Genomic DNA, 25,510 nt, shown 5'->3' on the forward strand with positions numbered 1-25,510 from the left:
AAGCATGTGCTGGAAACTAGGCCAGGTAACATATGCTTTTGTGCATACTCCTACCTACTAAGCAGAGTAGCAACAGCAGGCCTTGGATTCATATGTTTATTTCCTTTGAAAAAAAATGGAAGAATTACAAAAGGTAACAGATGCTTTTTGCTTTGGAAAGAGTGTAGGAGCACAACTGAGGTGTGCAACATTCCTGTATACTTCTGTGTGTTGGGGAGTCAAAGCCAGTACCAGGAATAAATATTCTGTTCATGTAAGATGTAATGTGTTACCTATCCTTTTGGGGTTGCCCCAAAACCAAAGCATCCTTGCCTTAGCTCACACCTGAGTACAGCTCCAAACAGACGGCTAGCGTGGAAATGCTAGGAACGCGTGTGCACATAAGAACAGTTAAATGGTAAAGATTGAAATCTAGGTATACAAAAATGTTTAGTGCTAGCACATGCAGAAGGCCAACTCCTAAAGCATGTGCTGGTGTATATGCATGCAGGCACACACACGCAGCTAGTATGTATGTGCAGGAGGATGCTTGGAAATGGAGCACTTGAGCTTGCTCCCGTAGACTACTGCAGAGGCAGTGACATTTGATAGCAGACATCTCTCTTACTGAGACCTCTGCACATTTTTCTTCAAAGCTTGCTGTACTCTCCCATCCTTTCCAGCACATCTTATATTTCCTTGCAGTAGTTCTATCAGGAAGGTTTCAACATCATTTAAGAAGATCATTTAGAAGGTGTGACAATGTGATTTAATTAGGTGGTTTGTCTGCAGTCACTTGGGGAATACAGAGTCTCAGTCTAAGCTTTTTATATTTCCAAGTAATACTGTTCCTGATTTGACACAGAAATGTTTTCTGTTTTTTTATGCATGGGCCCACGTGCTTATATTAGACTTGAAGTGAAGCTGAAAAAGGAGAGCTGGGGGCCCTGGAGCAGCAGTGGGTCTCGCCAGGTGCAGTTTATGCAAGGCCAAGGAGATACAGCCATTCTTAAGCCAAGTAATAAAGTGCTGCAGATCAGCATTGGACCAGGGCTACCAAAGAATTCCCGTAAGTATGAATTTACTTTAGAAATTCTAATGACACAGCAGAATTCCATGCTGGAATTTTGTTACTGTCACTGAAATTCTCTGCTCTGTGACAATTGTGTGACAGAGTATAAAAGGCACAGTTAGCCAAGCATTTTGGAGAGTCTTTTGCTCTGCTGAGCTCCTGCAGTTCCTACAGGCTTGCTGCTGAAGAAAGGGGTCTGCATCAGGACCAGACATGCTACACTATAAGCAAAAGTAACCTATTGCAAAGACTCTGCTGCAAATATACCAGCCTCTCAGGTTTTGTGTCCTACATTTTTCTTATGCTAATTTCTGATCAAGAGCAGTATAGCCAAAAGCACTGCTGTGCCAGCTATCCCCAGTTGACAAGGAAGTTCATAAAACTCGCCTTTTGGGTCTCATCTGTTGTAGCTTTGAGGCAGTTTTACTTCATATCCTGCGGCTGAACTGCATCACAAAGGGAACGCAGCCTAATTATTGTTGCACCTGAAGCTTTCACACAGAATTAACCAGGTTGGAAAAGACCTTTGAGAGCATCGAGTCCAACCTATCACCTAACACCTTCTAATTAATTAAACCACTAAGTGCCTCATCCAGTCTTCTTTTAAACAGCTCCAGGGATGGTGACTACACCACCTCCATGAACAGCCTGGTCAATACCATGGCTGTTATGTTTGTTATTTCTGGAGATCAGCTCTTTCTGATCACAGAGTAGGGGTCTGGCAGCCAGAAGGACTTTAGCAAATTAATTTGTGAAAGTTTGTGAAAAGTTGCTGGTTTCTTCTAGGTCCTACCAGACGGAATGTTACCCAAAGTAGAGCATACTCCAACAAGTCTCAAAGTCAGACTTACCCTATGAGAGCTGCACCGCCGCCACCTGGTAAGTGCTCTTAGCCTCAGGTGAAAAAAAAAAATCCAGACTGGGGCTTTAATTTTGTTCTTGTTATCTGGTAAATTTTTACCTGTTAAAAAAGTCATAAGAAAGGTCCTGTCTGGGAAGCATACATTGTAAGCAATTTATGAAGAGTACTGCAGATAGTAAGACTGGTGTACCACCTGAGAGAGACCCTGGTTGTCATGGACATGTTTGGCTACTTAGGATGAGATGCTGAACTAACCCTGTTGCCTTCTCCAGTTTCCTTTCAAGGGTAAAAGCTATAGACATAGCAAATACAGCTTTGCAATGAAACTGCTTTCAGTGCCAGTAAACAACAAAATGTAATTTATGCCTTAATTGTCCTACACTTTTGGGTAACAACTTTTTTGTGTGCTGGATGCTGAGATGTATCAACTGTGCCAGTAAGCGGCAAGACTTTTCTGCATGGGACTGATGTCATTAGGGTGTTTCACTTCTGCTCTTGAGAGATAGGATTAATTTAGCTTGTGAACTCAGAGAGGAGAACAATATTCCATTGACCCAAGATTTCCTAAATGTTTTTTTTTCTTTTTACTTACCCTCCCAGAGTGCTGACTTTTTTTAATAACAAAGGGTTCTCTTTCAGTCAGCTGCTGTTTATTGAAAACCACAATGCAAAAGCTGTAAGTTGTGGGTGCAGCCAGTCTTGGTCACCAAATTAAACAGACAATGCCCAATCCTTATTGCCATATCAGTCAAACTAAGGAGTGCATGATCTGCAAGAACTGAGAGTAGTAAAGAGAGATTACTGTAGTTAAAGGAGTTGACCTGTCTGTAGACACTAAGTAAATATTCATCCAGGATGATTCAAATAAGGGAAGGCTGTTACCTCTTTCAGCAGTTTTATAGCTCTATGAAAAAGACAAAAACAGTGGCTGAAGAAGCTGTGTCTGCAGACCAAGCCCAGACTTGCTTCAAGTAGGCAAGGCAGTTTGAATGTAGATTTGCACATAAGTTCAAGGCACCAGTGGATGCTCCTATCTGTAGTATAGTCTTTTGTAATGGTGTATCCACCTAGCGCTTGTGACAGCTCCTAAAGAGATCCCTCAACAGAAAAGCCTAAGTAGAAGAGCCTGTCTTTGTGTGCAGCAAGACACTGGGCTTTTTGCATGGGATTGATGTCACCAGGGTATGATGTCACCTCGAGCCTAGAAAATAAAAATTAATTTAATCTGTAGACTCTGAGGTGAGAACAATATTCCTGAATGTTCAGCTGTGGAGCTGAACTTGATGTTTATGACCAGTGAAACAACACTGTATTGTCCAGGCAGGATCAAGGTAACTGCTGAAATTAAAAGCTCTTTTGATCCTCCCTGCATTAGGGTATCACATTTAAAAGGTGTTTAGAAGTCTTTCCTACAATCTCAGACCAATTACCACAGTGTATTTTGGTTGATTGTTTTAATTAAAACTCTGTTGTAAAGTAGCCAGTGGTAACTGGAAAAATACAACTGCTGACAGGTGTTATAAAGGAGTTCCAGTTAGACTGTCCAGACTTTTTGGGCACATTTTTCCTTGAAAGTCACTAATGATTCTCTCTCCATCCTGTTCTCACAATGTGGAAAGTAACACCCTTGACAATTTCAGATGTATTCTGCTATTTTCACTTACTTCTGTTGCCAAATTAGTGGGCCAGTAGCTGAACAGACTGTATGTTCAGAACAAGACAAGCCTTTATTTTTATATAAAGATAATGTATGTGTCATATTAGCCTGGGTCCCAAAATGAGTTCCCAAGTCTTCTCACTGCAAAACTGTTCTGCTAATTTTCAACTGGCATAATCACAGCATTAAGCAAGTTGATTTTTAATATAAAATAGCTCCCCTTTTATTCAGTGAGTTTTAGGAATGCAAAGCATGTGGAGTTGAGCTCCTTAGGCCCTGATCCTGCACATAGCTCACACATTGGGTGCCTTTGTTTTAAATTCAAGTTAGAGGCATGATTATTGAAAGGCATTTACCTTTATCATTGCCTATAAAATTCAAACTCTTTGGAGCTATCAAAGTAGAAAGGCTTTGAAAAAAACGCCCCACAAACCACAGCTTTCCACCTCACTCACCAACCAAAACAGGAGAAAAGTCTTGCTGGTTAAAATAGGCACTTACAGCAACTTTAAAAACAGTCTACCTGGTATTCAGGGCGTTGGATGGAGTCTGAACTTAAAAAAGAGATACCCCCCCCAGCAATTCAAGCTACCTTTAGCCCTTATCTGGGTAACATTTTATGCAGTTTTTAAAAATAGAGGTAGGGCGATTACGTTCTAGCTAACACTGATAAGGTTTAACTCATTTTATAGCTCATCCTCAAGGTACATGTCTCAGCCTTGGGCACAAATCCATGAGGATGTGAATAAAAAGCAGATCACTAGCAGACCAAAAACTATGTATAAATTAAACCTGAAGATTTCAACATTGTTTTAAGTTCCTTGATAGCTCAACCGTCAACACAAGGAAAAGATGACCTGTTTTGAGCTGTATTTTGTACCAGATATGTTTACACTTCATTTATTTCTAGGTCAGCAACAAAACGGAGTAATAAATGCCCCACAGTTTGTACCAGTTCCACATGTCCCAGGAAATCAATGGGCCAATCAGAAAAATCTGTATACAAACATGACGCGGCCAACTTTACCACGGCAACTATCAGGAGGATCAGGCAGGATCTCACAGCAACCAGAAAGCTTGGATTTCCTGAAAGTACCTGACCAAGGAGCAGCCGGGTAAGATTTTTGTATTACATCTGAGAAAAAAGTGCCAGCTCTTTTAAACAGCTTCACACATTCAAAATGATTGTGACTGATAAACTTGTGTGCATAAATGACTAGATTGTGCTATTAGCTGTACTCAAAGGTATTGTCATCTTCTAGGCCTTTAGGAATGAAGGTGGACCAGTCATAACTTAGTATCTTGAATTTGCATTGTACCCAAGGATTGTACTTAAGGATATTGAAACACACTTGGCAGAGTTTAAGTAGGCTTTCTTTCCCTTCTGGTGTACAGGTCACACAGAGTAGATGTGTGTTTTATGGCAAGTCTCATGCCCAGAACTGCTGGATAATATTCCTTTTATTTCAGCTTTAACTCCTAACTCACATACTGGACATCTTTTTAGGAGCAAGCTTTGGCAGCATGACACTCAAGATTATTCCAGAATCAAATAGAATTCTAAGCTTCACTCTTCCAGACAATCCTACAAGATTTAGGGATGGGCAAGTCATAATTTTGTACGTAGGTACTTCATAATAGTAAAGAGTCAGCAATTTCAAAAGCATCAGTCACTTCATCAGAAGTAGAAGAAAGACAGGTTCAAGGAATGAGTGGCTTAGTAGAGGGAAGCAGAACAGTTATATTCTCAACTCTGAAACCAGCTACTCCAGATCTAGAAAAGAAATCCAGAAGCAGACAAAATCTCTAATTTGTGGAAATCATCAAGACTTCTGTCTGACAAGTATTTATGAGACCTTAATGCCCCAGAATGTTAAAGGCCTTACAAAACGAAAATTTTCAATCACCAAACAGTTCCTACTTTGACGCTCTTGTAGAACATCATTGGAGCTTTATAGTGGGAATCTGAGTGCTGCCTGTTTAGCAGTTTTAGCAGAAATACCAAACTGGTTTTGTCAGTCAGTAGACAAGCAAGTAGATAAGTAGGTGTTCTGTGCTACATTTTCTACATTCTTTTGTTGGCCTAAGCATTATTTAGTGTGTGTGACCCAGCAGGTTGCAGTACTGAATTAGCAATTACTTACAATCTTGCTTCTAGTGAACATTAGACACCTCACAAAAAACAAGTAAGTGTACACAGAACTGATAGATCTCCATTGTCAAAAGAAGTGCACAGCAGTGGTTTTCCACTTCCTAAACACTAACAGTAGAGGTGGTTAGCTCTCCAGCAAAATGAAGCATGTACAGTGTCTTTTCAGTTGGACTAAATTAGTTATTTTCCTCATTTTTATACCCTATGTTAGCCATGAGATAAGCACATTTAGAATATCTTTCTGTTTGAGTCTTCAGATAAGGAGAAAATCAGAAACAAATGGCCACTACTATGTATATTAACAGTTTGAAACTATCAGCACATGATAATGCTTTTAGACATACTTCCATCTTTGTAAAATAATAACTTTCATGCCTTTTAAGTGGTGAATTTCTTTCATTGCATGTCAACTTACTGTTAGAACTCTTTTAGTTAATATTAGACTGCTGTTTTGTCATGTAACAACAGAACTCCATAAGCCATAGGATACAGCCACTGTGATCTGTCAGACAGCTGTGACTCATCAGTTGCACTGTGACAGTCACACATTCACTACTGTAAAATGTAGTAGCTGAGTACATAATGAGATAGTAACTATCATGCTGGATTAAAAAGATCAGTTGCATCATACCACAGTTCCTAATGCTTTGGGTACACACGAAAAATCCCATCTGTTTCAGTATTCATAAGGATAATTACCATGTATTAAAGCATCTATTACTTAGCTACCATTTAAAATGGCAATTATGATCAGTGTAAGCCTAAGGGAAGGAAAAAACCCAAACCCATGAAGAAAATACACTGATTGACATTTTCACCATCTGCCTCAGTGCTAGGAAAAAACAAAACAAAACAAAAAAAGCCACAGCAGTAACTGCAAAGAAAAGGAAGAGGGAATGAGCTCCCCACAGGATGGATTTTGTGGAAGTCAGGCTTCTATATAGGAAGCAAAACAAGAGTGCTTAGTTACACAGTATACAATTAAAAGGGAGAGGAGGTCGAGGAGTGAGGGTTGCTTGGTTGGTTTTGCTCGTTGAAAGAAAAAAACAGTAAAAACAAAAGCAAGCCACAGCTGTAGGCAGTGTGCAGCAGCAATACAAATGCTACTGTGCACCATAAAGGACCATCTTAAAAGCACAGGATAAAGTAATTTCTTAGACCTTAATATATCTGAGCTATGGGTGTCAAAATGATGGTGCCAAGGAACAGGACAAGGAACAACAGGTACAAGCCAGAGCACACAAAGTTCCACCTCAACAAGAGGAGACACTTTACAGTGAGGGTGACAGCACTGTAACAGGCTGTCTAGAGAGGTTATGGAGTCTCCTTTTCTGGAGACTTTCAAAACCCATGTGGATGTGTTCCTGTGTAGCCTGTTTTGCCAGGGGCTGGGTGGACTTGATGATCTCAGGAGGTCCAGCCCCTAACCTTTTGTGATTCTGAGCTAGAAGTTACTGCCTGCCTAGGAATTGGAGAGTTTTAAACCAGTGTATTAGATGCTTTGTTACTGCTACCGCTAACCATGTTCTAAGCACAGTCACAAGACAGCTACTGTCCCTGCCAGCACTAAATTGTACCGAGAAGTACTGCAGTAGATGTTTCTAGGAGCATTTTACTATCACGTTTTAAGAAGAGAACACTGCCGCAGGATCTTCAGCCTCCCTGCACAGGCAGCACCTGCGAGCAGCTCCAGGCCCAACAGACGAGGCCCCAGCTGCGGCAGCAGCCCTCGGTACCAGGCATAAAGCGCCCGCTGCTGGCGCCGCCGGGAGAAGGCAGGGGCGCATTGGAGCCTAGGCAGAGCGGCTCGACCGCGAGCAGCGATCTCGGCACCCCCGCCAGGAGGCCAGAACGTTACTAGAGCTGCCAGCAGGTGCTTAGGCGCTCGCTTTCCTAATGCCATCATATCCAGCCACATATCTGCACACAAGGGAGACAGCCAAGCATCACACAGCACCACCCCACAGCTCAGGCTTTAGTTTGCCCAATATTAATCTCTCACTATACAGTGCTGCCAAGAAAACAAGTTGCCGCCTCATTACCTGCCACCTCTTGTCACCCTCAGCCAGCATAAGTACTCGCGATTCAACAGGACCAAACAGTAAAATAGCCAAGTCAGCAGATCACTTTTCAAACAGGTAATTCCCAGACAGTCCAGAGCAGCACTAGGCTCAGGCATGGAAGAGGAAGGGTCCTGCCTGTTCAGTAGCATTCCCAGCATCACTGTCCTCACACTTCTCCAATATATTCACTATGAAAAAAACAAGCATCCTCTAGGAGTTAGTTGTACAGCAGTAAACAGACCAAAGGAAGGACTTGTACTAGTAAGTGCTGTCTCCCTGAGCATTATGAGCTTCTTTATTAACATATTAAAAGGGAACTATTACTATATTCAGCAGTAGGTTTTGCAAGTTTTTCTCTAGGACTGTTGTTTTTTTTCCCCAAAGGAAATGCTCTAGAGTTTCCTGTACAGAGTGAGCTTGAAGAGTTGTGAATGTAGGTATTTCAAAACTAAAGCCAGTATAAAGTTGTTTTTAGCACAGCTACTGGGAAGGATGCACCTGGTACTGTCACAGCTTTGATTTCTAGCTAACAAGCAAGTACAGGCCTGAGGCTTAAAAAAATCCATGTTCTTGTTCTACTATGGTTACAGAAAAGCTACATCTAGGTTTCACTTCACAACATAACCTCCCTGAAACCAAAATCAGTTGATGCCAAACAGGAGAAAATCCTTTCTCCCAGTAGAAAAATTTAAAACCAAAATGCTGTTAAGCCATACTTCAAAGTTAAATTTCTGGTGCAGTTCACAAACTGAGAACTAGGCAGAGACATACTGACAAAAAGTCTAGGATTTCAGGTAAGCAACTAGAAACCTTTTCTGCAAGAGCTGTATAACGTTATTATGGCATCCCCTTACATGGTGACCATTCAGTCTTCTCCATCCACATGACTGCAACATTTTTAGCCATTCAGCACTTTCAGTGTCTATTTTAAACTGACATGGTGTATCTAATACCTGTTCTCTCTTCCAGCCTTATTAGCTGATGAGCTGGCAAAATGCATTTCTTCCCTCTTTTCCCTTCCTTATCTTTGGAGTGGTCACAGCTGTGACAGTTTGTGCACCATCTCCCGTGCTGCTTCAGTTGACTATAACAGAACACGTCCGTAGACAGCCCTGGAATCTGAGGCAACCTAAAAGAGATGCAGTCTCTTACAGCTTAGTCACAAGAATGGTAACGTAGCAAGCCTGTGAGCTAGCACTTTGTTTTTCGTACTGAAAACTAAATCCCTGGTGAAGTTGGGGCATGGGGAAAAACAGACTCACCTGTGTAGACGCCAAGATCTGCATGAAGTCCACATACATATTTGTTTGCATTCCAGCCTGACCACTAAAATGCATTTGAACAGCCATTTGGAAGTAGCAATTCATCAGTAGGAATGTCTGCTCTGTCCCTTTTGCAGGGAAGTCTTACAGTGCTGTGTTGAATTGATGTGATATTTAATAAGAAATGACTTTTCCTTTGCTCTGCAATATTCTTTAGAATCTATTTTTTAAGACACAGGGGTTGATCAAGATTAGGTTCAAGTCAGAAGCTCTTAAGCACATTAACATTTTTTTTTTTCTCCCATTAGTGTTCGGAGGCAGACGACGAACAGACCCCCCCCAGCTGGAGGAAGGCCAAAACCACAACCAAAACCTAAGCCTCAGGTACCACAGTGCAGAGCACTGTATGCATATGATGCTCAGGACACAGATGAACTCAGCTTTAATGCCAACGATGTGATTGATATAATTAAAGAAGGTAAAGTTTTCTGTTCTGTAAATACTAATCTTGAAGAGATGACTTTTTGTGCCACCTCAGTTGTTTCTTTAGGCTTGCAGATGTCTGATAGCTCGGGGAGCAGAATAGTATCCACACCAGTCTGTCAGATACATGATGTATACGTGCATTGCTTGGTTCTGCACATTTGTGCATTTATGTTACGACTAATTCCATCGCAGGCTTTGGCTATAGCACAAAACCCAAAAAAGTTCCAACTCCTAATCTGCTAAGGCATGAAGACTAACAAGGTCAGGTTCTCTAAATAATGTTTTCTCATTCCTTCACAAGAAGGTTCTCACTGTGTGGAACATTTCAAGGCCTCGAAAGTATACATAAAAAGAAGTTTACAGAATCTCTTATTTTGCTTTCTCTGTCATAGATCCTTCTGGCTGGTGGACAGGAAGACTACGAGGAAAACAAGGCCTTTTTCCCAACAATTATGTCACCAAGATATAAAAAGACTGACAAAAACTAGCATGAAGTTGCCTGTGGTTGAAGATGTTTCCTCTTGCCCCCAGGTGTCTTCTGAGATCTGCCCTTCTCATAGTTTCACCAGTAAAGTTGTATATAAATGGGGAAAATGACCCAGAGCACAGACCTTGTTCTTGTCTCAGAAGCATTCAAAAGACATAATGACCAATTATTTATTATATTTAAAACTTGGGATTTAAGACCTAGGAAGTGAAGAATGCTCAAACATACCATCCTCAAGGTGCTCGGCAGTCTGGGACCAGGAACACTGAAAGGGCTGTGTTTAGTAAGTGCCTTCAGCTGAGTATCAGTAACCTTTGTAATTTTCTACTTAAGATAAGGTTAAATGCACATTTCCTCCAATGCAGATCATTCTGGGGAACATGTTAAGTATGCTGCTACATGTCAAAAATATTTAGGCTTGTTTGGGATAGTACCATCCAAAAGCCCGTATGCTGGTATATTTAAGTAATTCTGTACAAAGTTGTAATACAACTGATTTGTATTTGCTGATGTGTTTAGGGACTTCACCAGGAACTGTAAGCTAAAACAGACACCCACATAGTACTGTATGCTAAATGATGTTGCCTTTCAAGAGTTATATTTTAATATGGCTGGCCCATGTTGAATTTATGTTGAAAGCTCTATCTATTATAAGAAGCATCTTTATGCAGAGCTGTACATTTATAGAAATAGATCATATACTGTATATAAAATCTGAATATGACAGAAACATGTATGAATGTATAATGTAGTATTTCACTGTTCTTATTAATGAAGTAGTTCTACTAGAATTTTTATGCCAGGTACTTACAGATATGCACTACTCCTTTGAAACGGCAAAAGCATAACATGTTATTGCTTAAGTCCGACTGCCTCCCACACCAGAGTGACTGTTGCTTGCCATACAGTTACCAGCATTCATGCTTTGCCTTCTTAACCTCCATAAAATAAAACATAAGAAGCAGTTAGCTGAAAGGTGTGCTTTCTGTGCATTTTTTTTCAGTTATGTGTAGTAACACAGCGTTGCATTTTACTGCACTGATTTCCAAAGGAAAAAACCAGTAGAACAATCCCCTTGCTTTGCTCCAGACCAAACCATTCTCACTGCTGAAGTGCCATACATTACATATTTCCCTTAAGAGCACTTTAAAAAACACCCTGCATATGTTAAAAGGCTGCATAAGCTTCAAGATAAAGCTAGACTTCTAATCCCCTCCCCTTGTAACCCTAAGTCAAAGCACCTGGTATCATATTAGCAAAGATTTAAGTAGGCTGGCTGCTACAGATACTACTAGTCTCTTACTCCACACTCGAAGGCAGCTACAAAAAACAGAATTACTCTCTACTTCTCTGGGACAAGGTACTGAAATCAGGCACATATTTACTATCCTTTAAGGTACACCAAATAAAAATGGTCTGCTTGCTCGCTCTTTCTTATGTTAAGACATTAATAAATATAAACCATTATTAAGCCTGCAGCTTCTAATTGGAAACAACCACTGAGAACATCATCCACATCTGACTGTCAAATTGTATCCATCACCTATTTAGTCAGATGTCCTGCTTGGACATCGGATTCCAGATATGTATACGCAGCAGTCAATTTTTATTTAAAAACTGAAAAGAGCTTTATTTCTAGGTACAACGTTGTATTACTAACAAAACTTCACCTTCTGAGTGGGTCCAAAAGCTCTGTGGTAAGGCTGGAATGCCACAAACACCAGTAGTTTTGCCTCAGTAGGAAGTAAGGACAAAGTGCAGGTACCATCAAGACTTGGCTGCTTGGTGTTATGGCTAGAGTGATGAAGCCAGGTCCTTGATTATCTTACCGCTCAGTTCAGGGATTGTGCTGATCGTCAGTAGTTTGCTGCTTGCATACTTGTTCTTTACAGCCTAGTGGAGGAGGATCAGAGTTAAAAAAATATTTACTACAGTATTTATGTTCAGACAGATAATTTAGGGTCAGGTAGGCTTCAAATGCTTGGAAAACCTGCAAACAAACAAGGCTGGAAGTAAATCAGCTTGTGAAGCAGCAAAAGCATACTTTGTCTACAGGCTTTTGAAGCTGGTACTAAAGAAGCATCCTCTCACAAAGTTTAAGCTTTAAGCTACCCTACAGAACACTTGCTTATACTGTGGCTCCTTAGGTAAACACATTTCTAAAAAGAAACAATTACTTACAGCGTGTTTTGTTAAATTTTGATTTACTTTGACCACATTCTTGGCCATATGTTTCATAGTCATCACAAGACTGTCTTCTGTATATCCAGTGTAGTACACATGCTTTGTACCCTGCAGCACAACAGTAAGAAATTTGAGAGTTATGAAGCGGGGATTGCCGCTCAAGGCAGAATCACTTCATGCAGCAAATACTCTAAGCTTCATGCTCTAGGCTTAAGTGCTAGGAATTGCAGTACTGTCAGTGATGGTGACAGATCCAGAATAACTTCTGGTGTGCAGAAGAGTCTGGATACATCAATGCTAAGAATCACTTCTCCAGACTGCAGAGAGGATGAAATGAACAACCCTCACAAGAGTAACCACTAAGTGAATTATAATCACTACTCCTGGGCCAAGATTTCGTTGTTCTAGGTGTACTGTGATAATTATTACAATCTACTTTTATTTAGTGTGGCCTTTTGTAACATAACTACTTAAGAAAAAAAAAAATCTTAACAGTGCTCACACACAAAATAGTTTTTAGTATTTTTTCCTCTTTTTTTTTACCTCCAACTATGCATCCAGCAGTCCAACTGTCATTTGATCACTAACATTATTAATTATATGTAATTAATAATTAAATAAAATAATTAAATTAACAATTAAATAGCTGCAGTTGTTTTTTCATGGTTTGAAATTCAATCAGGGAAAAACCTAACAAGAAATCTGATTTAAATACTTACCCATTTGTTATGTCCCAGGATCTTTTGGGACAAGCATAATGCAGCAGCTGCAGTCTCGGAAGGATGAATGTGAACCATGTCATAGTCTATCAGTGTCAGCTCCATTAGGTATTTTGCTAACGTATGTTCCTTAGCATCAGCCTATCAGATTAAAATAATGTTAGTTTCACTTCATTTTATCACAGAAGTACAATAAACAGTCCTAGATTCACTGACAAAAATAAATCAGCCAAAATCTTTATTAAGGTCTAGGGACCATACTAATAAGCACTCATCTCAAACTGAGACCAGAGTCCAGTCTAGTCTAGCAGCCACTTAGAATCTGGACACAAAGCCAAGTGAGGAATTTTTAACAAAATTGCTGTGCCAAACTAGTAAATACAAGTGCTTCCTCTGTGATACACTGAGGAAGAAAGAAACAAAGTGTAACATTGACATCTTTATATTAAAGTGGTTAGGTAACTTCAAGAGTTAGCCAGTAGTCTGTTAAGGTAACTGAAGCTCACTTTGAGTGAGTGATGTTTACTCAAGTGTAATCACTGAAGTTGGAAAAAAGTGATCTCAAAGTCACAGAGAAAGCTTACCTTTTGATTCTTAAATTGCACACTTCTGTCCAAAACTTAAGAATTACAACACTGCTCCTCTTTTACTAGCAAATGCCCTGATCACCAGTCAAATGATTACTCTACAAGACTTCTCCCCTAGATATGCCTAGTTTAACAGCAAAATTCCTGCCGCTAAAACTGAACATAGTAAATAAAACTCTGAACCACTACTGGATGCCACAGGGATATTTTCATGTTACTCCACATGGTGGAGCTGCATAGCTGAATGTCTTGAACCAGCATGTAGCAGAAAGCAATTAAGATCACATGATAAAGAGCTGGAAGCAGTCCTGATTCATTTTATACGTGTAGGAAAGTTCTAGCTAATGAGGACAAGCACTCACCTCCCCAGCTTTTGATGCTCTCCTTAAGAAGTGAATTGGAAGAGGTCGTCCCAAATCAAAGTTCAATCCTCTAAGAATCATCATCTCCATTTCTCTAACTTCATCACAGGTGTAGGCATTATCAGTAATGTAAACAACATCTGCTACATCAGGAGCTAATATCTCTTCATATTTTGAAGCTATGAGCAGTGCTGTTACACCGACCAGCTGAAGTCTCTTACGAGGCACTGGATGGTTCTGCAACATAGGAATTTAAAAAGTAGGCATGGAAATGTCACTCTAGATAAGCAGATTCTACTTCACCAGGTTTAGACACCAGTATGACAACGTTCAATTTTACAAGATTTTCCACTTTGAATTAGAAGCATCACTAAACCTATAGGCTCACAGAAGACCGCAGCCTCAGAGTTAAGATGGACCACTAGATGGATAAAGAACTGGCTCGATGGCCGCACCTAAGAGTGGCTGTCAATGGGTCCATGTCCAAGTGGAGGCCAGTGACAAGTGAAGTCCCTTGAGAATCAATCCTGGGACCAGTCTTGTTTAGCATCTCTGTTGATGACATGGACAGTGGCACAGAGTGCACCCTCAGCAAGTTTGCTGATGACACCAAACTGTGTGGTGCAGCAGACATGCTGGAGGGAAGGGATGCCACCCAGAGGGACCTGGACAGGCTGGAGAGGTGGGCACAAGCCAACCTCATGAGGTTCAACAAGATCATGTGCACGGTCTTGCATCCATGTCGACGCAATCCCAAGCACAAATACAGGCTGGAAAGCAGCCCTGAGGAGAGAGACTTGGGAGTGCTGGTGGACAAGAAGCTCAACATGAGCTAGCAGTATGCACTTGCAGCCCAGAGGGCCAACTAGAACCTAGGCTGCATCAGAAGTGTGGCCAGCAGGTCGAGGGGAGGTGATTCTCCCCCCCTACTCTACTCTGGTGAGACCCCACCCAATTCAGTAGCCCCTATTACAAGAAAGATGTGGATGTGCTAGAGTGGGTCCAGAGAAGGGCCACAGAAACGATCAGAGTACTAGAGCACCTCTCCTATGACAACAGACTGAAAGAGTTGGGGCTGTTCAGTCTGGAGAAGAACAGGCTCCAAGGTAACCTTACTGTGGCATTTCAGTATCTGAAGGGGGCCTACAAAAATGCTGGAAAGGGACTTTTTAGGCTCTGAAGGAGTGACAGGACTAGGGGGAATGGAGCAAAGATGGAGATGGGTAGGTTGAGGCTGGACATGAGGAGGAAGTTGTTCAGCATGAGAGTGGTGAGAGCCTGGAATGGGTTGCCCAGGGAGGTGGTTAAGGCCCCAGCCCTGGAGGCGTTTAAGGCCAGTCTGATCTAGGGTAGGGTCTCCCTGCCCATGGCAAGGGCATTGGAACTAGATGATCCTTGTGGTCCCTTCCAACCATGACTGATTCTATGATTCTAAGGTGCTACAATATACAAAAATCTAGAGATCTCACTTTCTAGGTTCTTAGATTTATAAAGGGTAAATTTTCTATTCCTTTAAGAAACAGCCATTGAACAAATTTCTTAATTTAAACATCAGTTGAAAAATATCTTACTTGTAAGAAGCGATCCATAAGTGCAACACACATATACAGTGTTTCCTGCAAAAGCTGGAATCTTGAGTGGACCTGAACAAGCCAGTCAACTAGAATTGCTCGCATGCGTCCATTGATCGTCTTCCCATCAAGGTAATGCGGGCAGACCGACTGCTTCAGCTGTTGGAGAAAAAGCTGTATGAGCAACAAGATAATCAGCAACACCCTGCAGAAGCACAGACTCAGGATATCATACCTCAAGTTCTCTCAGATACAAATAGATATCCTTTACATAGTCGCTACACAGCTGAGGATTCTCCCAGTCCTCAGCGTCAATGTCTTCTACGTTGTTGAGCAAAACATCAGAGAAGGCTTGGCACAAATCCTCCTCATGCATAGATACATCCATAGGGACAGGGGACAGAACCTAAGAAACAGATTATAGTGCTTACACATCTGCAATGCTCCCTTGTTTCCACATTTTTTCCAGTTACTAATGCAGTTTCTTAAGAGAGAAGTGGAAACTGAGCTTGCATTCTAATGCCGCAAGCATTCAGCAGGATGATGTTGTACAGATTCAGAAGCCCTTCTGGTAACTGCCAACTAAAGCACAAACTTCATTCAAGTATATCAACAGCTAGTTCTGCCATTTTAATACTAGTTTTCAAGCACAACATCAAACCACAGTATCAGTACAGAAACTTTGCTTTTTCAGGAGAGAAAGGGGTTATATCTGCAGATAAACTACTCTAAAAATAGAGCTTTAAGTGGCAAATCAAAATTAGATTCAGAACAGCATTGCTGCTTCTTACCTTTAGAACAGTTTCTTTCAATGCACAATTCACGGCGGCTGGAGGTTTAGGTGGCACAACTGCATCTGTTACCTTACTAGGTCCTTTCACAGGCTTTGTGGACACTTTGGAGCATTCTGGTTTCTGTAGCGAAAACAATTACTATTAGTACAGAGCTAGTAACCTATCTTGTCCTTAAGAGATTTCAAACGTTCCTTTACCTTAGCTAAACGTGTTCCTCTTGTTGCAACTTTATTTCCTATTTCTTCCAAAGCAGCCCTTTTGCCAGCAAGGTGAGTTTTGGCTTTACTTCTAAGTTCAGGCACAGCATTCTCTGCCCCTCTAGTGACCTAAAAAAAACCAAAAAACACAGCTTTAAGACTCAAGAGACCTGCTTCATTTCATTCTGAGATGTTTAACTCTGTTACACACTTAACCATTGTTGTACCAGCATGCGTCTGTGTGTGCTATTACTCAATCAGCATTTATTTCCTACTAATCCTCTCTACATGTTTCAAAAAGTACTGTACTCTCTGAAGTACACTGCAAGATCGGAGCAACACACTCTTATCTCATTCTTCATCGCTGTCTGCCTTTTAATGTTAGAGTGCTTAGATACTACTTAGCTATTGTATTTACATCTTGGTAACTGTAACTGTATTCTCATGAATATGAGCAAAGCAGTTTGTCATGTACATACCACATAAACTAAAAAATATCCATGCAGAAACAAACATCCCTTGTCGGGCGCAGCAAAAAGGACCATGTCTCAAGAGCTTCTCGTGAAAGTCGTCTTAACCCGCAGGAAAGCGGCTCTTGTACTCCCTCCCCAAAGCCGTCCGCTCCAGTGGGAGGAGCAAGCGGCCAAGGCCGGCCGCCAGCTGAGGGCTGCGCGCACCTCTCCAAAGCCCAGCCCGGGCTCAGGCTCCTCCCCCCAGCACAGCCCAGCCAGGCCCCGGCCCACTCCAGCCGTTGCTTACACTCTCAGAAGCACAGGTGGGAGGTGGGGGGGAGAATGTGCTTGTGTGTGGGGGGTGATGCGTCTCCCGGCCAGAGAAAGAGCCGAGAGGTGCCTCCACTGCTCTCACTCATCCCCACTCCCTCCCCGGCTACAGTCTTTACCTGAGAGAAAAGAGTAGAACAGCATTCGGATGTATCGTCCCCTCACTCGCCCACCCGCTCTCTCCTTCCCGGGCCCTCTCTCGCCCGCTCGCTCCTTCCCTCCCCCTCAGGCCCTCTTTCGCCCGCTCGCTCCTTCCCGGGCCCTCTCTCTCCTTCCCTCGCCCTCGGGCCCTCTCTCTCCCACTCTCTCCTTCCCTCGCCCTCGGGCCCTCTCTCGCCCGCTCTCTCCTTCCCGGGCCCTCTCTCGCCCACTCTCTCCTTCCCTCCCCCTCAGGCCCTCTTTCGCCCGCTCGCTCCTTCCCGGGCCCTCTTCTGCCCGCCCGTTCCCTCCTTCCCGGTCCCACTCTCGCCCACCTGCTCTCTCCTTCCCAGACCCCCTCTCGCCCGCCCGGTCCGACTCTCGCCCACAGCCTCCGTTAGCACTCACAGGGGCGCGGCGAGCCGGCAGCGCCATGGTCCAGAGGTGAGGGAGGGCCGGGGAGCCCGCGGCCGCTCGCAGTGGGCCCCTGGAGAAACCTGCGTGCCTCGAGCAAGAGCAGCTGCCTCGCGCTGCCGCGACCGCTCTTAAAGCCCTTGCCGCTCTCCTATTGGGCAGCTTTGTACGATGCAGGTGCTCGATTGGCCGCCCTCAGCAGGCCCCTCCCCAACGGGAGGAAACGGCCGGAGCAAGGCCTGGCGAGGGGCCCGCTCGAGGGCGGGGGCGGGCGCGCGGCCCAGCCCGTGCGTTGGACGGCGCCAAGGCCACGGCCGCAGCCTGTACCTCGGCGAGTGCACACAGCTGTGCGCTTTATCGCCGAGCGCACCTGACAGCGGGGGTCAGCAGCCGTGCAGCAGCAGCAGCGGGCGGAGGCAGCAAAAGCGGCCCCGAGTGAGGGCGGTGCGGGGGCAGCCGAGCCGAGGCGCAGCTGGCACCCACACTGGCCAGAGTTTACTGATGGAAGCAAAGCCGCCCACCGCAGTTGCTGTACTCGATGAACCAAACCCCTGCAACGCTGACTCGGCTACAGAATCAAAGCTAACCAGGGGAGAGGGCTTACCTCACTCAAAAGAACAACTCGACGCTTCACGCAGGGAAGAGATCAGGGAACTTTTAGATTGCAGCTGTGACTTGAAGGCATAGGAGTTAGTTAGTAACAGCTTAACAACTTATCCTGAGATTAAGGAAATTAAACTCTAGTTTTTTTCTGTCAGTTTAGGCATCTACTCTTAACCACAACGTCCTAAAATTGACATTTTTGTTCATTCACATATGCACAAGTTACTATTTTTTATATGCTACATAAAGGGCAGTTCTGAATTGCCAACTGTCAGATATTCTGTTTATCAATGTATTTAACTGTGATTAAGCTTCGGTGAGGATTTTTTTTCCTAGGCACTACCTATGGGAATACACATACGGAAAAGAATTGTTATAATCAAGACTCACAATGGCAAAAATTAAGAAAAAGGGAAAAATAAAAACTACAACACAAAACCCCAAAACCAGAACAAAACAGAACTTGCTTAAGAAACAAATTTTGAATGATACCAGTCTAACGTTTTATTTTATTGCATACAAAAGGATTTCCTTTGACAACGGAATTTTATATGAAATGTAATTTGATGCATACTGTTGAGAATCTTATCTTCGAAGCCAAAGATGCTGCAGAAAACTTAAGGCAATGCATCTAAGCATAAAAAGCACACTAAGTGGTGGACATTTTCAAAATCAAAAGCCTATTCTTTATCCTTCCCTTAAATTATTAAGTCACAATTTTCTGGAACAAAAGTAGGCTGCAACTTTATTAGCCCTGCAATAGCATGTAAGATCAGAACACTGTGTATTCCCGGCAAATACCTACATGTTCAACACCACATTACAATGTTATGCATACATTTAAAAGCAAGACAGTATCAGTAGCAGTTTCAAAACATGTCAATTAACGGATCACTAAAATACCTCTAGTACCAGGCACCCAAATCAGGTGCATAAAAGATTTCTTTAAAAAAGACAACAATTCTCCAAACCTGTGCTTCTTTGCTCTGTAAGGAAGTCAAAATCAATTCTATCACATACCCAGGGTCTCGATTACTTCAGACACTGTGTTGAGTTTTTCTGTACTGTTTCTCAAGTACCTTCTAGGAAACTTTTAAAAGTATCATCAGATTCCAAGCATCAGTGGTCAAGTAACTTCTCTCCTTTTCAACAGTCACTGAAGAACAGAACATTTCCATCAACACAGCTTCGACTTCATACTCACTTTCAGTTTTCTATGGCCATAATGCTCAAGAAGCTTTAGCATAAAACCACATCAGGCTTTGAGGTGCTCAAATCTCTCTCCCACATCCCCCATCCTAGAAGCACAAAGCAGTTTTAAGTTCAGTTTTAGTAATGCAATTAAGCTTGAAAACGTTCATTTATCACACAAGATGGACTAAAATTTCTCTTCACTTAAAGTCTCAGTGGCAGAGGTGTTACATTTGTTGCCAGCAATAGATACTGCACTGGGAAATGCTATTCCTAACACACTGGAAAAAAAATTAAAAAAGGGAAGCAGCTTTAACCAGACAAAACCAGGCATCAGATTAGATAAGGTAATATTTATAAATGGATCACTTTTTCAGTGTGAACATAACAGTTCATCTTGTAGGTTTACTGTAAACCATTTTACACTCAATTATGAAAGACAAAGACAAGGGAAACTGAAGGTATTTATTGTTCAATCCACTTACAAAGCAGGTGGCTTAATGCAAGCTTATTGACATGATCATATATATGATCCCCAAGGAACATCTCTTCCAGAGTGACAGCAACACTGTCTCAATGTTTTTGCACATTTGCATTTTGCAATGTTGAGCACATTTAAATAAACTAGAATCTATTATATGTGAATGAATGTTGATGAGCAACTTGAATTCTGATGTGGATTAAAACCTCCTCCAAAGGCAAAATGTTAGTACATTATAACTTAATTCTATATACTATATTATGCAGCAAATCTTAACTATAGAAAATATTTCAATCAGTGATGGACTGTTGGTAATTTATAAAGAGGGAATCTATAATCAAGGCATAAACTAGGTAACCACAGAATTTGTGTCTCATTTTCTACAGAAATTTACAGGCTTTCAATTTACTAATGAAAAAAAACAAAAGACAAGTGGATTAAGTTCAATAAAAATTCTAAGACGAGCCTGGATCTTTAGAAGTTCTATGAATGTAGGTATATCTGCCACAAAAGAAAAAAACTGAAAAGAAAACCCAAAAACAGCAAAAAAAAAGAAACACAAAAACCCTGCAGCTCTAAGTCCTTAATGAATGGTTTCATATTAAAAAGACAGAAACAAACAAACAAAGAATAAAAAGAAAAACCCTCCTCAATATGTGCAGATACTTCAACTTAAGTTAAAAGATGACCGGATAGGTCTTTTTTTCTATTTCCCTACTAATTATTTCATTCTTTCTGCAAGTATCTACAATCCAGCTAACTGAAATCAACATTTAGTGTTCAACTAGAGCTGTTTCACAGCAGCAAATATTTAAGTTAGGGATTCAAATTTCTAGGCATAGGAAGAAAATGATAAATACAATCTGAACAGCAGTCTAAGTGTTTTAATATTGACATTCAATTATATCTGCATTGTGCTGGAATTTTAAAAACAAACAGAAATATCTGATCAAACAAAAACTCTGCTGATGAATATGCTATATGTATCAGTCAAACTGAATATAGTTTGCATTCTGTTCCCAGTATTAAGGATGTTCTCTGACTCAGAACTGATATTGTAAATATACAGCAGCCATTTTTTCCTAGTTAAGGAATGTCTCGATACATAATATTATCCTTTTCTAGATGATCTTTATACATTTAAACTAAGAAAAAAAAAAGATTAAATTAAGGAATCTGAGGTTAGTAATGAATGAAATCATACTTTCAAAGCTCAATACTATGTAAAACAAACCAAAAAAAGAGACCATACAGTTCTACTTACTAAAGCAGCTAATCTTGCCTGCAAGTTTGGGGTCACAAAGCCCATAATATGTGCAAACAAATGCAATACAAGGAACCATGCAAAATACAGTAATGAATTAAAAGAAATAATGTAAAACCTAAAAACCCAAAGGTTTATAAATACTCTGAAACTCAACTGTCTTCCACATAAACTGTAGGTCTAGCATTAGTTGTACCATATAGCAGAGCCAGCAATCTAGGTTCAATGCTTCCAAATCTGCGCAGGTAAGTCGTGCCATCTTTGGTTGACTGCAGTACCAGGAAGGACGAGAGGGAGTGAGAAGGAGGACAAGAGTTCTGGAAAGTGGTGTCAACTTTCACTAGGCAGCTGGGCCTCAATGTCCACTCTGCAAATGGGGCACTTCTTGTTAGTAATCAACCATTGATCTACACATACTTGGTGGAAAAGGTGCATACATGGGAGGCGCCTGTCATCAGAACAGGAAAACATGAGTGTTAACAAAGTATTTCTGCATCAACACACCTGCTGGAAAAAAGCAATGTGAGTTTTGCTATTGAGGTGTCTACTCTTTTTGCAGGTGCATTTTTTTTTAAAGTTTCACTAGCCTTTACAGCTGAACTTGTATTTTGTATAGCTCCAAGAAAGATAATAAAAGAAAAAATGAGATCAAATGTCAGTTAGCTTCTTCTGTACTAGCCTGACATTTCAACCTATTATAGATTAAGCAGCATTACTGCAGAAAACCTAAAATTGACAGTCCTGATTACTTCAAAATATCAGCTTGGACTCACATTCTAACACAGGCAGTCTACTTACGCAAGACCACAAGACAATAAACTACACTCTACCTGAAGACAGCACAGACTCAACAATGTGCGTTTTCGATCGCAAGTTGTTTTATTAGTTCAATGACAGATAGTCTTTAATTGTAACTACTAACCTCTGCAACCTCTGTTGCAGAGCAGTGCAACGCATTTAACTATAGTCTCAAAGCCAGGACACTATGTTCTGATTTTCAGAGGCACTATTTACCTGACATCTTCACCTTCCTCCAGTATAGACAAGCAGATAGTACACTTTTCCTCTGTGTCTTCTTCTGTTCCTTCGTCCCCATCTTGTTTGCAGTGCAGTTTCCTCTGTGAGAACCAATCAGTTGTTACCTTATTAGTAGAGATGACATTATTGACAAACTGAGTAAAATCTGGTTTTAATACATATTCAACATATACTTATTTGAAAACATTTAATAATATTTATTCAAATGTATTTGAACCAAAATGTATTAAGAACTAGGACCTGGAGCAAAAATCACAGGGCACATCAGATTTAACTACTGCTAGTTACAAAAGTCTCCTGGACTGTAAACATATTAATTCCATATTGTTACAACCAGTCTTACTTGCTGTCTAAGTATCTTAATTTCATTCATGAGGAGGCAAAAAAAAAAAAAAAAGTCCTTTCAAATCCATTGTCTTCTCAAGTCTGAAGAAACATTATGTAAATATGGATGGGATTCTATATTATGGTTCAGTTATCTCCTACTGAGAGGCAAGTTGCCAAAATTCTGCACTAGATTCAAAATTTCCTAGTGGCCCAATCTTCCTAACAAGATCAGAATAAAGGTTAAAATTACACATACAAAGCAGGTACATCATGAAAGATTTATTGTAAAACTAAAGTCTTACTTTATTTGATGAATTACCACTGAAATCTGCTAACAGCTTAGCTAACAATAGTTATTTCTTTGCTTACGAGGCTATTAATAACTGCTTGAAAAGTGATTAAATCATAACAAACCATTTTTATCACGTTATAGTAGCTCTGTATCTAGGGACCAGATTTTTAGCTTTTCTTTGTGAAGGAAGTGGCATTGAAATTGTACCTCAAAACCACAAGATACAGAAAACAAGCATTCTTTGAAGCTGACATTTCTGCAGATTTAAGCTAAACTTATGTTTAGCTAAATGTTATTAGATTTTCAAAGAAATACAGACAGGTCACAACTTCAGAAATCATCACCTTTTTGTATTTATGTGGATATGTACATCTTTCTATAGTTCCCTGTGTTGCTCCACGATTAACATTGCCTAATCGTTCTTCCAAGTGAATCAGCTCCTAAAAAATTATCAAAGAATAAACAGTGTAAGCACTGTTATTTCAACCACTTTGAGTAAATAATCACTTTATTCTAATCCCCTTGCAGAATGGCAAACTCACAATTACCAACTTACACAATATACTCTTTTACTTTGCCTGTATTTGAATGGGAACAGTGACAGGTTTCTCCTGAAAACCACCACACAATGCTACCTGGTATTTTAAGTATAGGTAAACTATTTTACTACAAAAACAATTGTCTGTCAGCTAGGAATGGTTATCAGTACATTCACATGTACTTGCTTTTCTAACAAAAAAACATGCACTACATAAATATTTGCAACAGTCATGAAAAGCTCAGAAGTGAAAAAAGTTGCTTAAGTTTAAATGTGACTGATTTATTTTTCTCCAGCAATAAGCTTATCAGGACCGTAAGATGTCACTGAAGATGTTTTCAGTGGGCTAGGTCATTAACTCTCTGCATCTGATACCTTTCCTCCTTTTTTGTTCCCTTCAGTTTCAGTTCTTGCACTACTTAACAAACAGGACAGCACTGTTAAAGATGCCAGGTGTCAGTAGGAGGTTCCTAGGATAGCTACTTAGAGACACCATTACCTTTTACTAACATATCACATGAATCCTGCTTACTGGGCTGTTGGGCAGAAGAAGATGCATTGTCAGTTAACAACCATCTAAGCCTACATTGTCCAGGGCACCATCTATTAACTGACTTTTCAATATGCTTTTATCCCACTTCATGATAGTGAGGTCATTCTATAAATAAAGGGTATTTTCTTTACGATTCTTTTACATCAGTATATAGAACTAGGTCTATCATACACCTTCCCCATATTTCCTCATGACACATTTTGATGATATATCTAGATTTATTCTATTACAAACCTCAAAATTGCCCCTGAAAGGGCCTCTGAATGATGTTCCATCCAATCCTGATGAAATGTAACGGATGTGAGGGTAGCCCGCCATGTCTGGTACCTATTCAAACAGCAGATGTTAAAGTTAAACCTATTCAGAACAGTGTTCATATTTTACTGTCCACGTTGTACAATCTAGGATCCTTTTGCTTTTACTGAATCATTTATGTGTATTCCTCACCTGCAGCATACAATTTCAACTGATGGCATTACACAACCATCACTTCAAGCTCTCTAAGCATAACCAGAAGTGAAAGAGAAGTGAGACTACATCCCTCATTACCGTCTCTCCACATCTGTGCTATGGATTGCTTGGACTCACTTCACAAGTTTCAAAACCTCCATCTACTTTGTATAAACTACCATAAATATCTACCGATTTTTTCAATAAACTACCTGAAAACTACGCATGAAGTTACAGAAAGAACTTGTTATAGATACACAAATATAACAACCAAACATCCTCACCCATACTTCACATTTAGAGGCAAATAAAAATTAAAATATCACACAACTTGCACTCCACTGATTACCTTGCTTTCTTGTATATTAAGATATAAGCAGTGAACAAAACACCACTGCCCAGTGATACACCCTACGGGCACTATAAGAACCACTGTTTTTCATACAGGAAAGCAGAATGATAGTTAATAGACCAAGGACCACTTTCACAGGAGGCCTTCTGATGAGTGATTAACAGTAGTGATTTTTTGTCAAAATTGGAACTACATTGTCATCACTTAACAAGCACCATGTTCAAATAACCAGATTCTGATTTTCTTTTCTGGAAAAAAAAAAAAAAAACCAAAACCATATACAGAATCGTGAAATAGTAGGGGGTGGAAAAGACCTTTGAAGACATCTACCTCAGGGGTCCTGAAACTACAGCCAGTGGGCCAGATACGGCCCCCCAGGGTCCTCAATCCAGCCCACCGGTATTTACAGACACCCCTTCTCATGCCAGGGGTTGTGGGGGAACCAAGCAGCCACTTCCTGCCACTTAAGCTGCTCGCCAGCCTCCACAGCCCCCAAGCACCCGCTGGGACTGGGCTGGAACCTCTGACAGTGTCTGAAGGACAGTGAATCGGCCCCCTGTTTAAGAAGTTTGAGGACCTCCGATCTAGATCACCTAAGGGTAATGCCTGTGCTAAAGAAACTAGCAGCAATATTTAATGATCAGGTTACAAAC

The 25,510-nt window shown here is 41.0% G+C and overlaps 3 protein-coding genes across 11 annotated transcripts in view; 1 reads left to right on the top strand and 2 right to left on the bottom strand.

The window, feature by feature from the left end:
• Nucleotides 1-11,009, top strand: part of MYO1E (myosin IE) — an 81,155-nt gene extending 70,146 nt beyond the window's left edge. Inside the window, exons 24-28 of one of the 4 annotated variants that reach the window (XR_010305348.1) lie at nucleotides 891-1,048; nucleotides 1,838-1,930; nucleotides 4,481-4,685; nucleotides 8,755-8,955; nucleotides 9,356-9,445. Coding sequence is in view for 3 of the 4 variants with exons in the window: in XM_064157503.1 (XP_064013573.1) it covers nucleotides 891-1,048; nucleotides 1,838-1,930; nucleotides 4,481-4,685; nucleotides 9,356-9,776 (877 nt within the window). In the remaining variant the exon portion in view is untranslated. Of the gene's footprint in view, nucleotides 1-890; nucleotides 1,049-1,837; nucleotides 1,931-4,480; nucleotides 4,686-8,754 lie in introns of all 4 variants that reach the window. The other 3 variants (XM_064157502.1, XM_064157503.1, XM_064157504.1) reach the window with 3 other exon arrangements.
• Nucleotides 11,010-11,623: 614 nt separating this feature from the next.
• Nucleotides 11,624-17,875, bottom strand: CCNB2 (cyclin B2). The gene is made up of 9 exons (XM_064157512.1): nucleotides 17,763-17,875; nucleotides 16,435-16,563; nucleotides 16,235-16,357; nucleotides 15,679-15,849; nucleotides 15,444-15,602; nucleotides 13,873-14,109; nucleotides 12,924-13,064; nucleotides 12,202-12,312; nucleotides 11,624-11,913 (listed from the first exon to the last, which is right to left on the bottom strand). The coding sequence occupies exons 1-9, from the start codon at nucleotides 17,787-17,789 to the stop codon at nucleotides 11,815-11,817; spliced, it is 1,197 nt and encodes a 398-aa protein (XP_064013582.1). The 5' UTR covers nucleotides 17,790-17,875; the 3' UTR covers nucleotides 11,624-11,814.
• Nucleotides 17,876-18,850: 975 nt separating this feature from the next.
• Nucleotides 18,851-25,510, bottom strand: part of RNF111 (ring finger protein 111) — a 49,722-nt gene continuing 43,062 nt past the window's right edge. For 3 of the 6 annotated variants that reach the window (XM_064157507.1, XM_064157508.1, XM_064157505.1), the window contains exons 11-14: nucleotides 24,290-24,382; nucleotides 23,309-23,404; nucleotides 22,322-22,449; nucleotides 18,851-21,755 (exon numbers count right to left, since the gene is read on the bottom strand). In XM_064157507.1, the coding sequence (XP_064013577.1) occupies nucleotides 21,638-21,755; nucleotides 22,322-22,449; nucleotides 23,309-23,404; nucleotides 24,290-24,382 (435 nt within the window). In that variant the 3' untranslated portion in view covers nucleotides 18,851-21,637. The remainder of the gene's footprint in view (nucleotides 21,756-22,321; nucleotides 22,450-23,308; nucleotides 23,405-24,289; nucleotides 24,383-25,510) is intronic. The other 3 variants (XM_064157511.1, XM_064157510.1, XM_064157509.1) reach the window with 1 other exon arrangement.

This window comes from Pogoniulus pusillus, chromosome 17 (assembly GCF_015220805.1).
Source record: "Pogoniulus pusillus isolate bPogPus1 chromosome 17, bPogPus1.pri, whole genome shotgun sequence".
NCBI classification, from domain to species: domain Eukaryota; kingdom Metazoa; phylum Chordata; class Aves; order Piciformes; family Lybiidae; genus Pogoniulus; species Pogoniulus pusillus.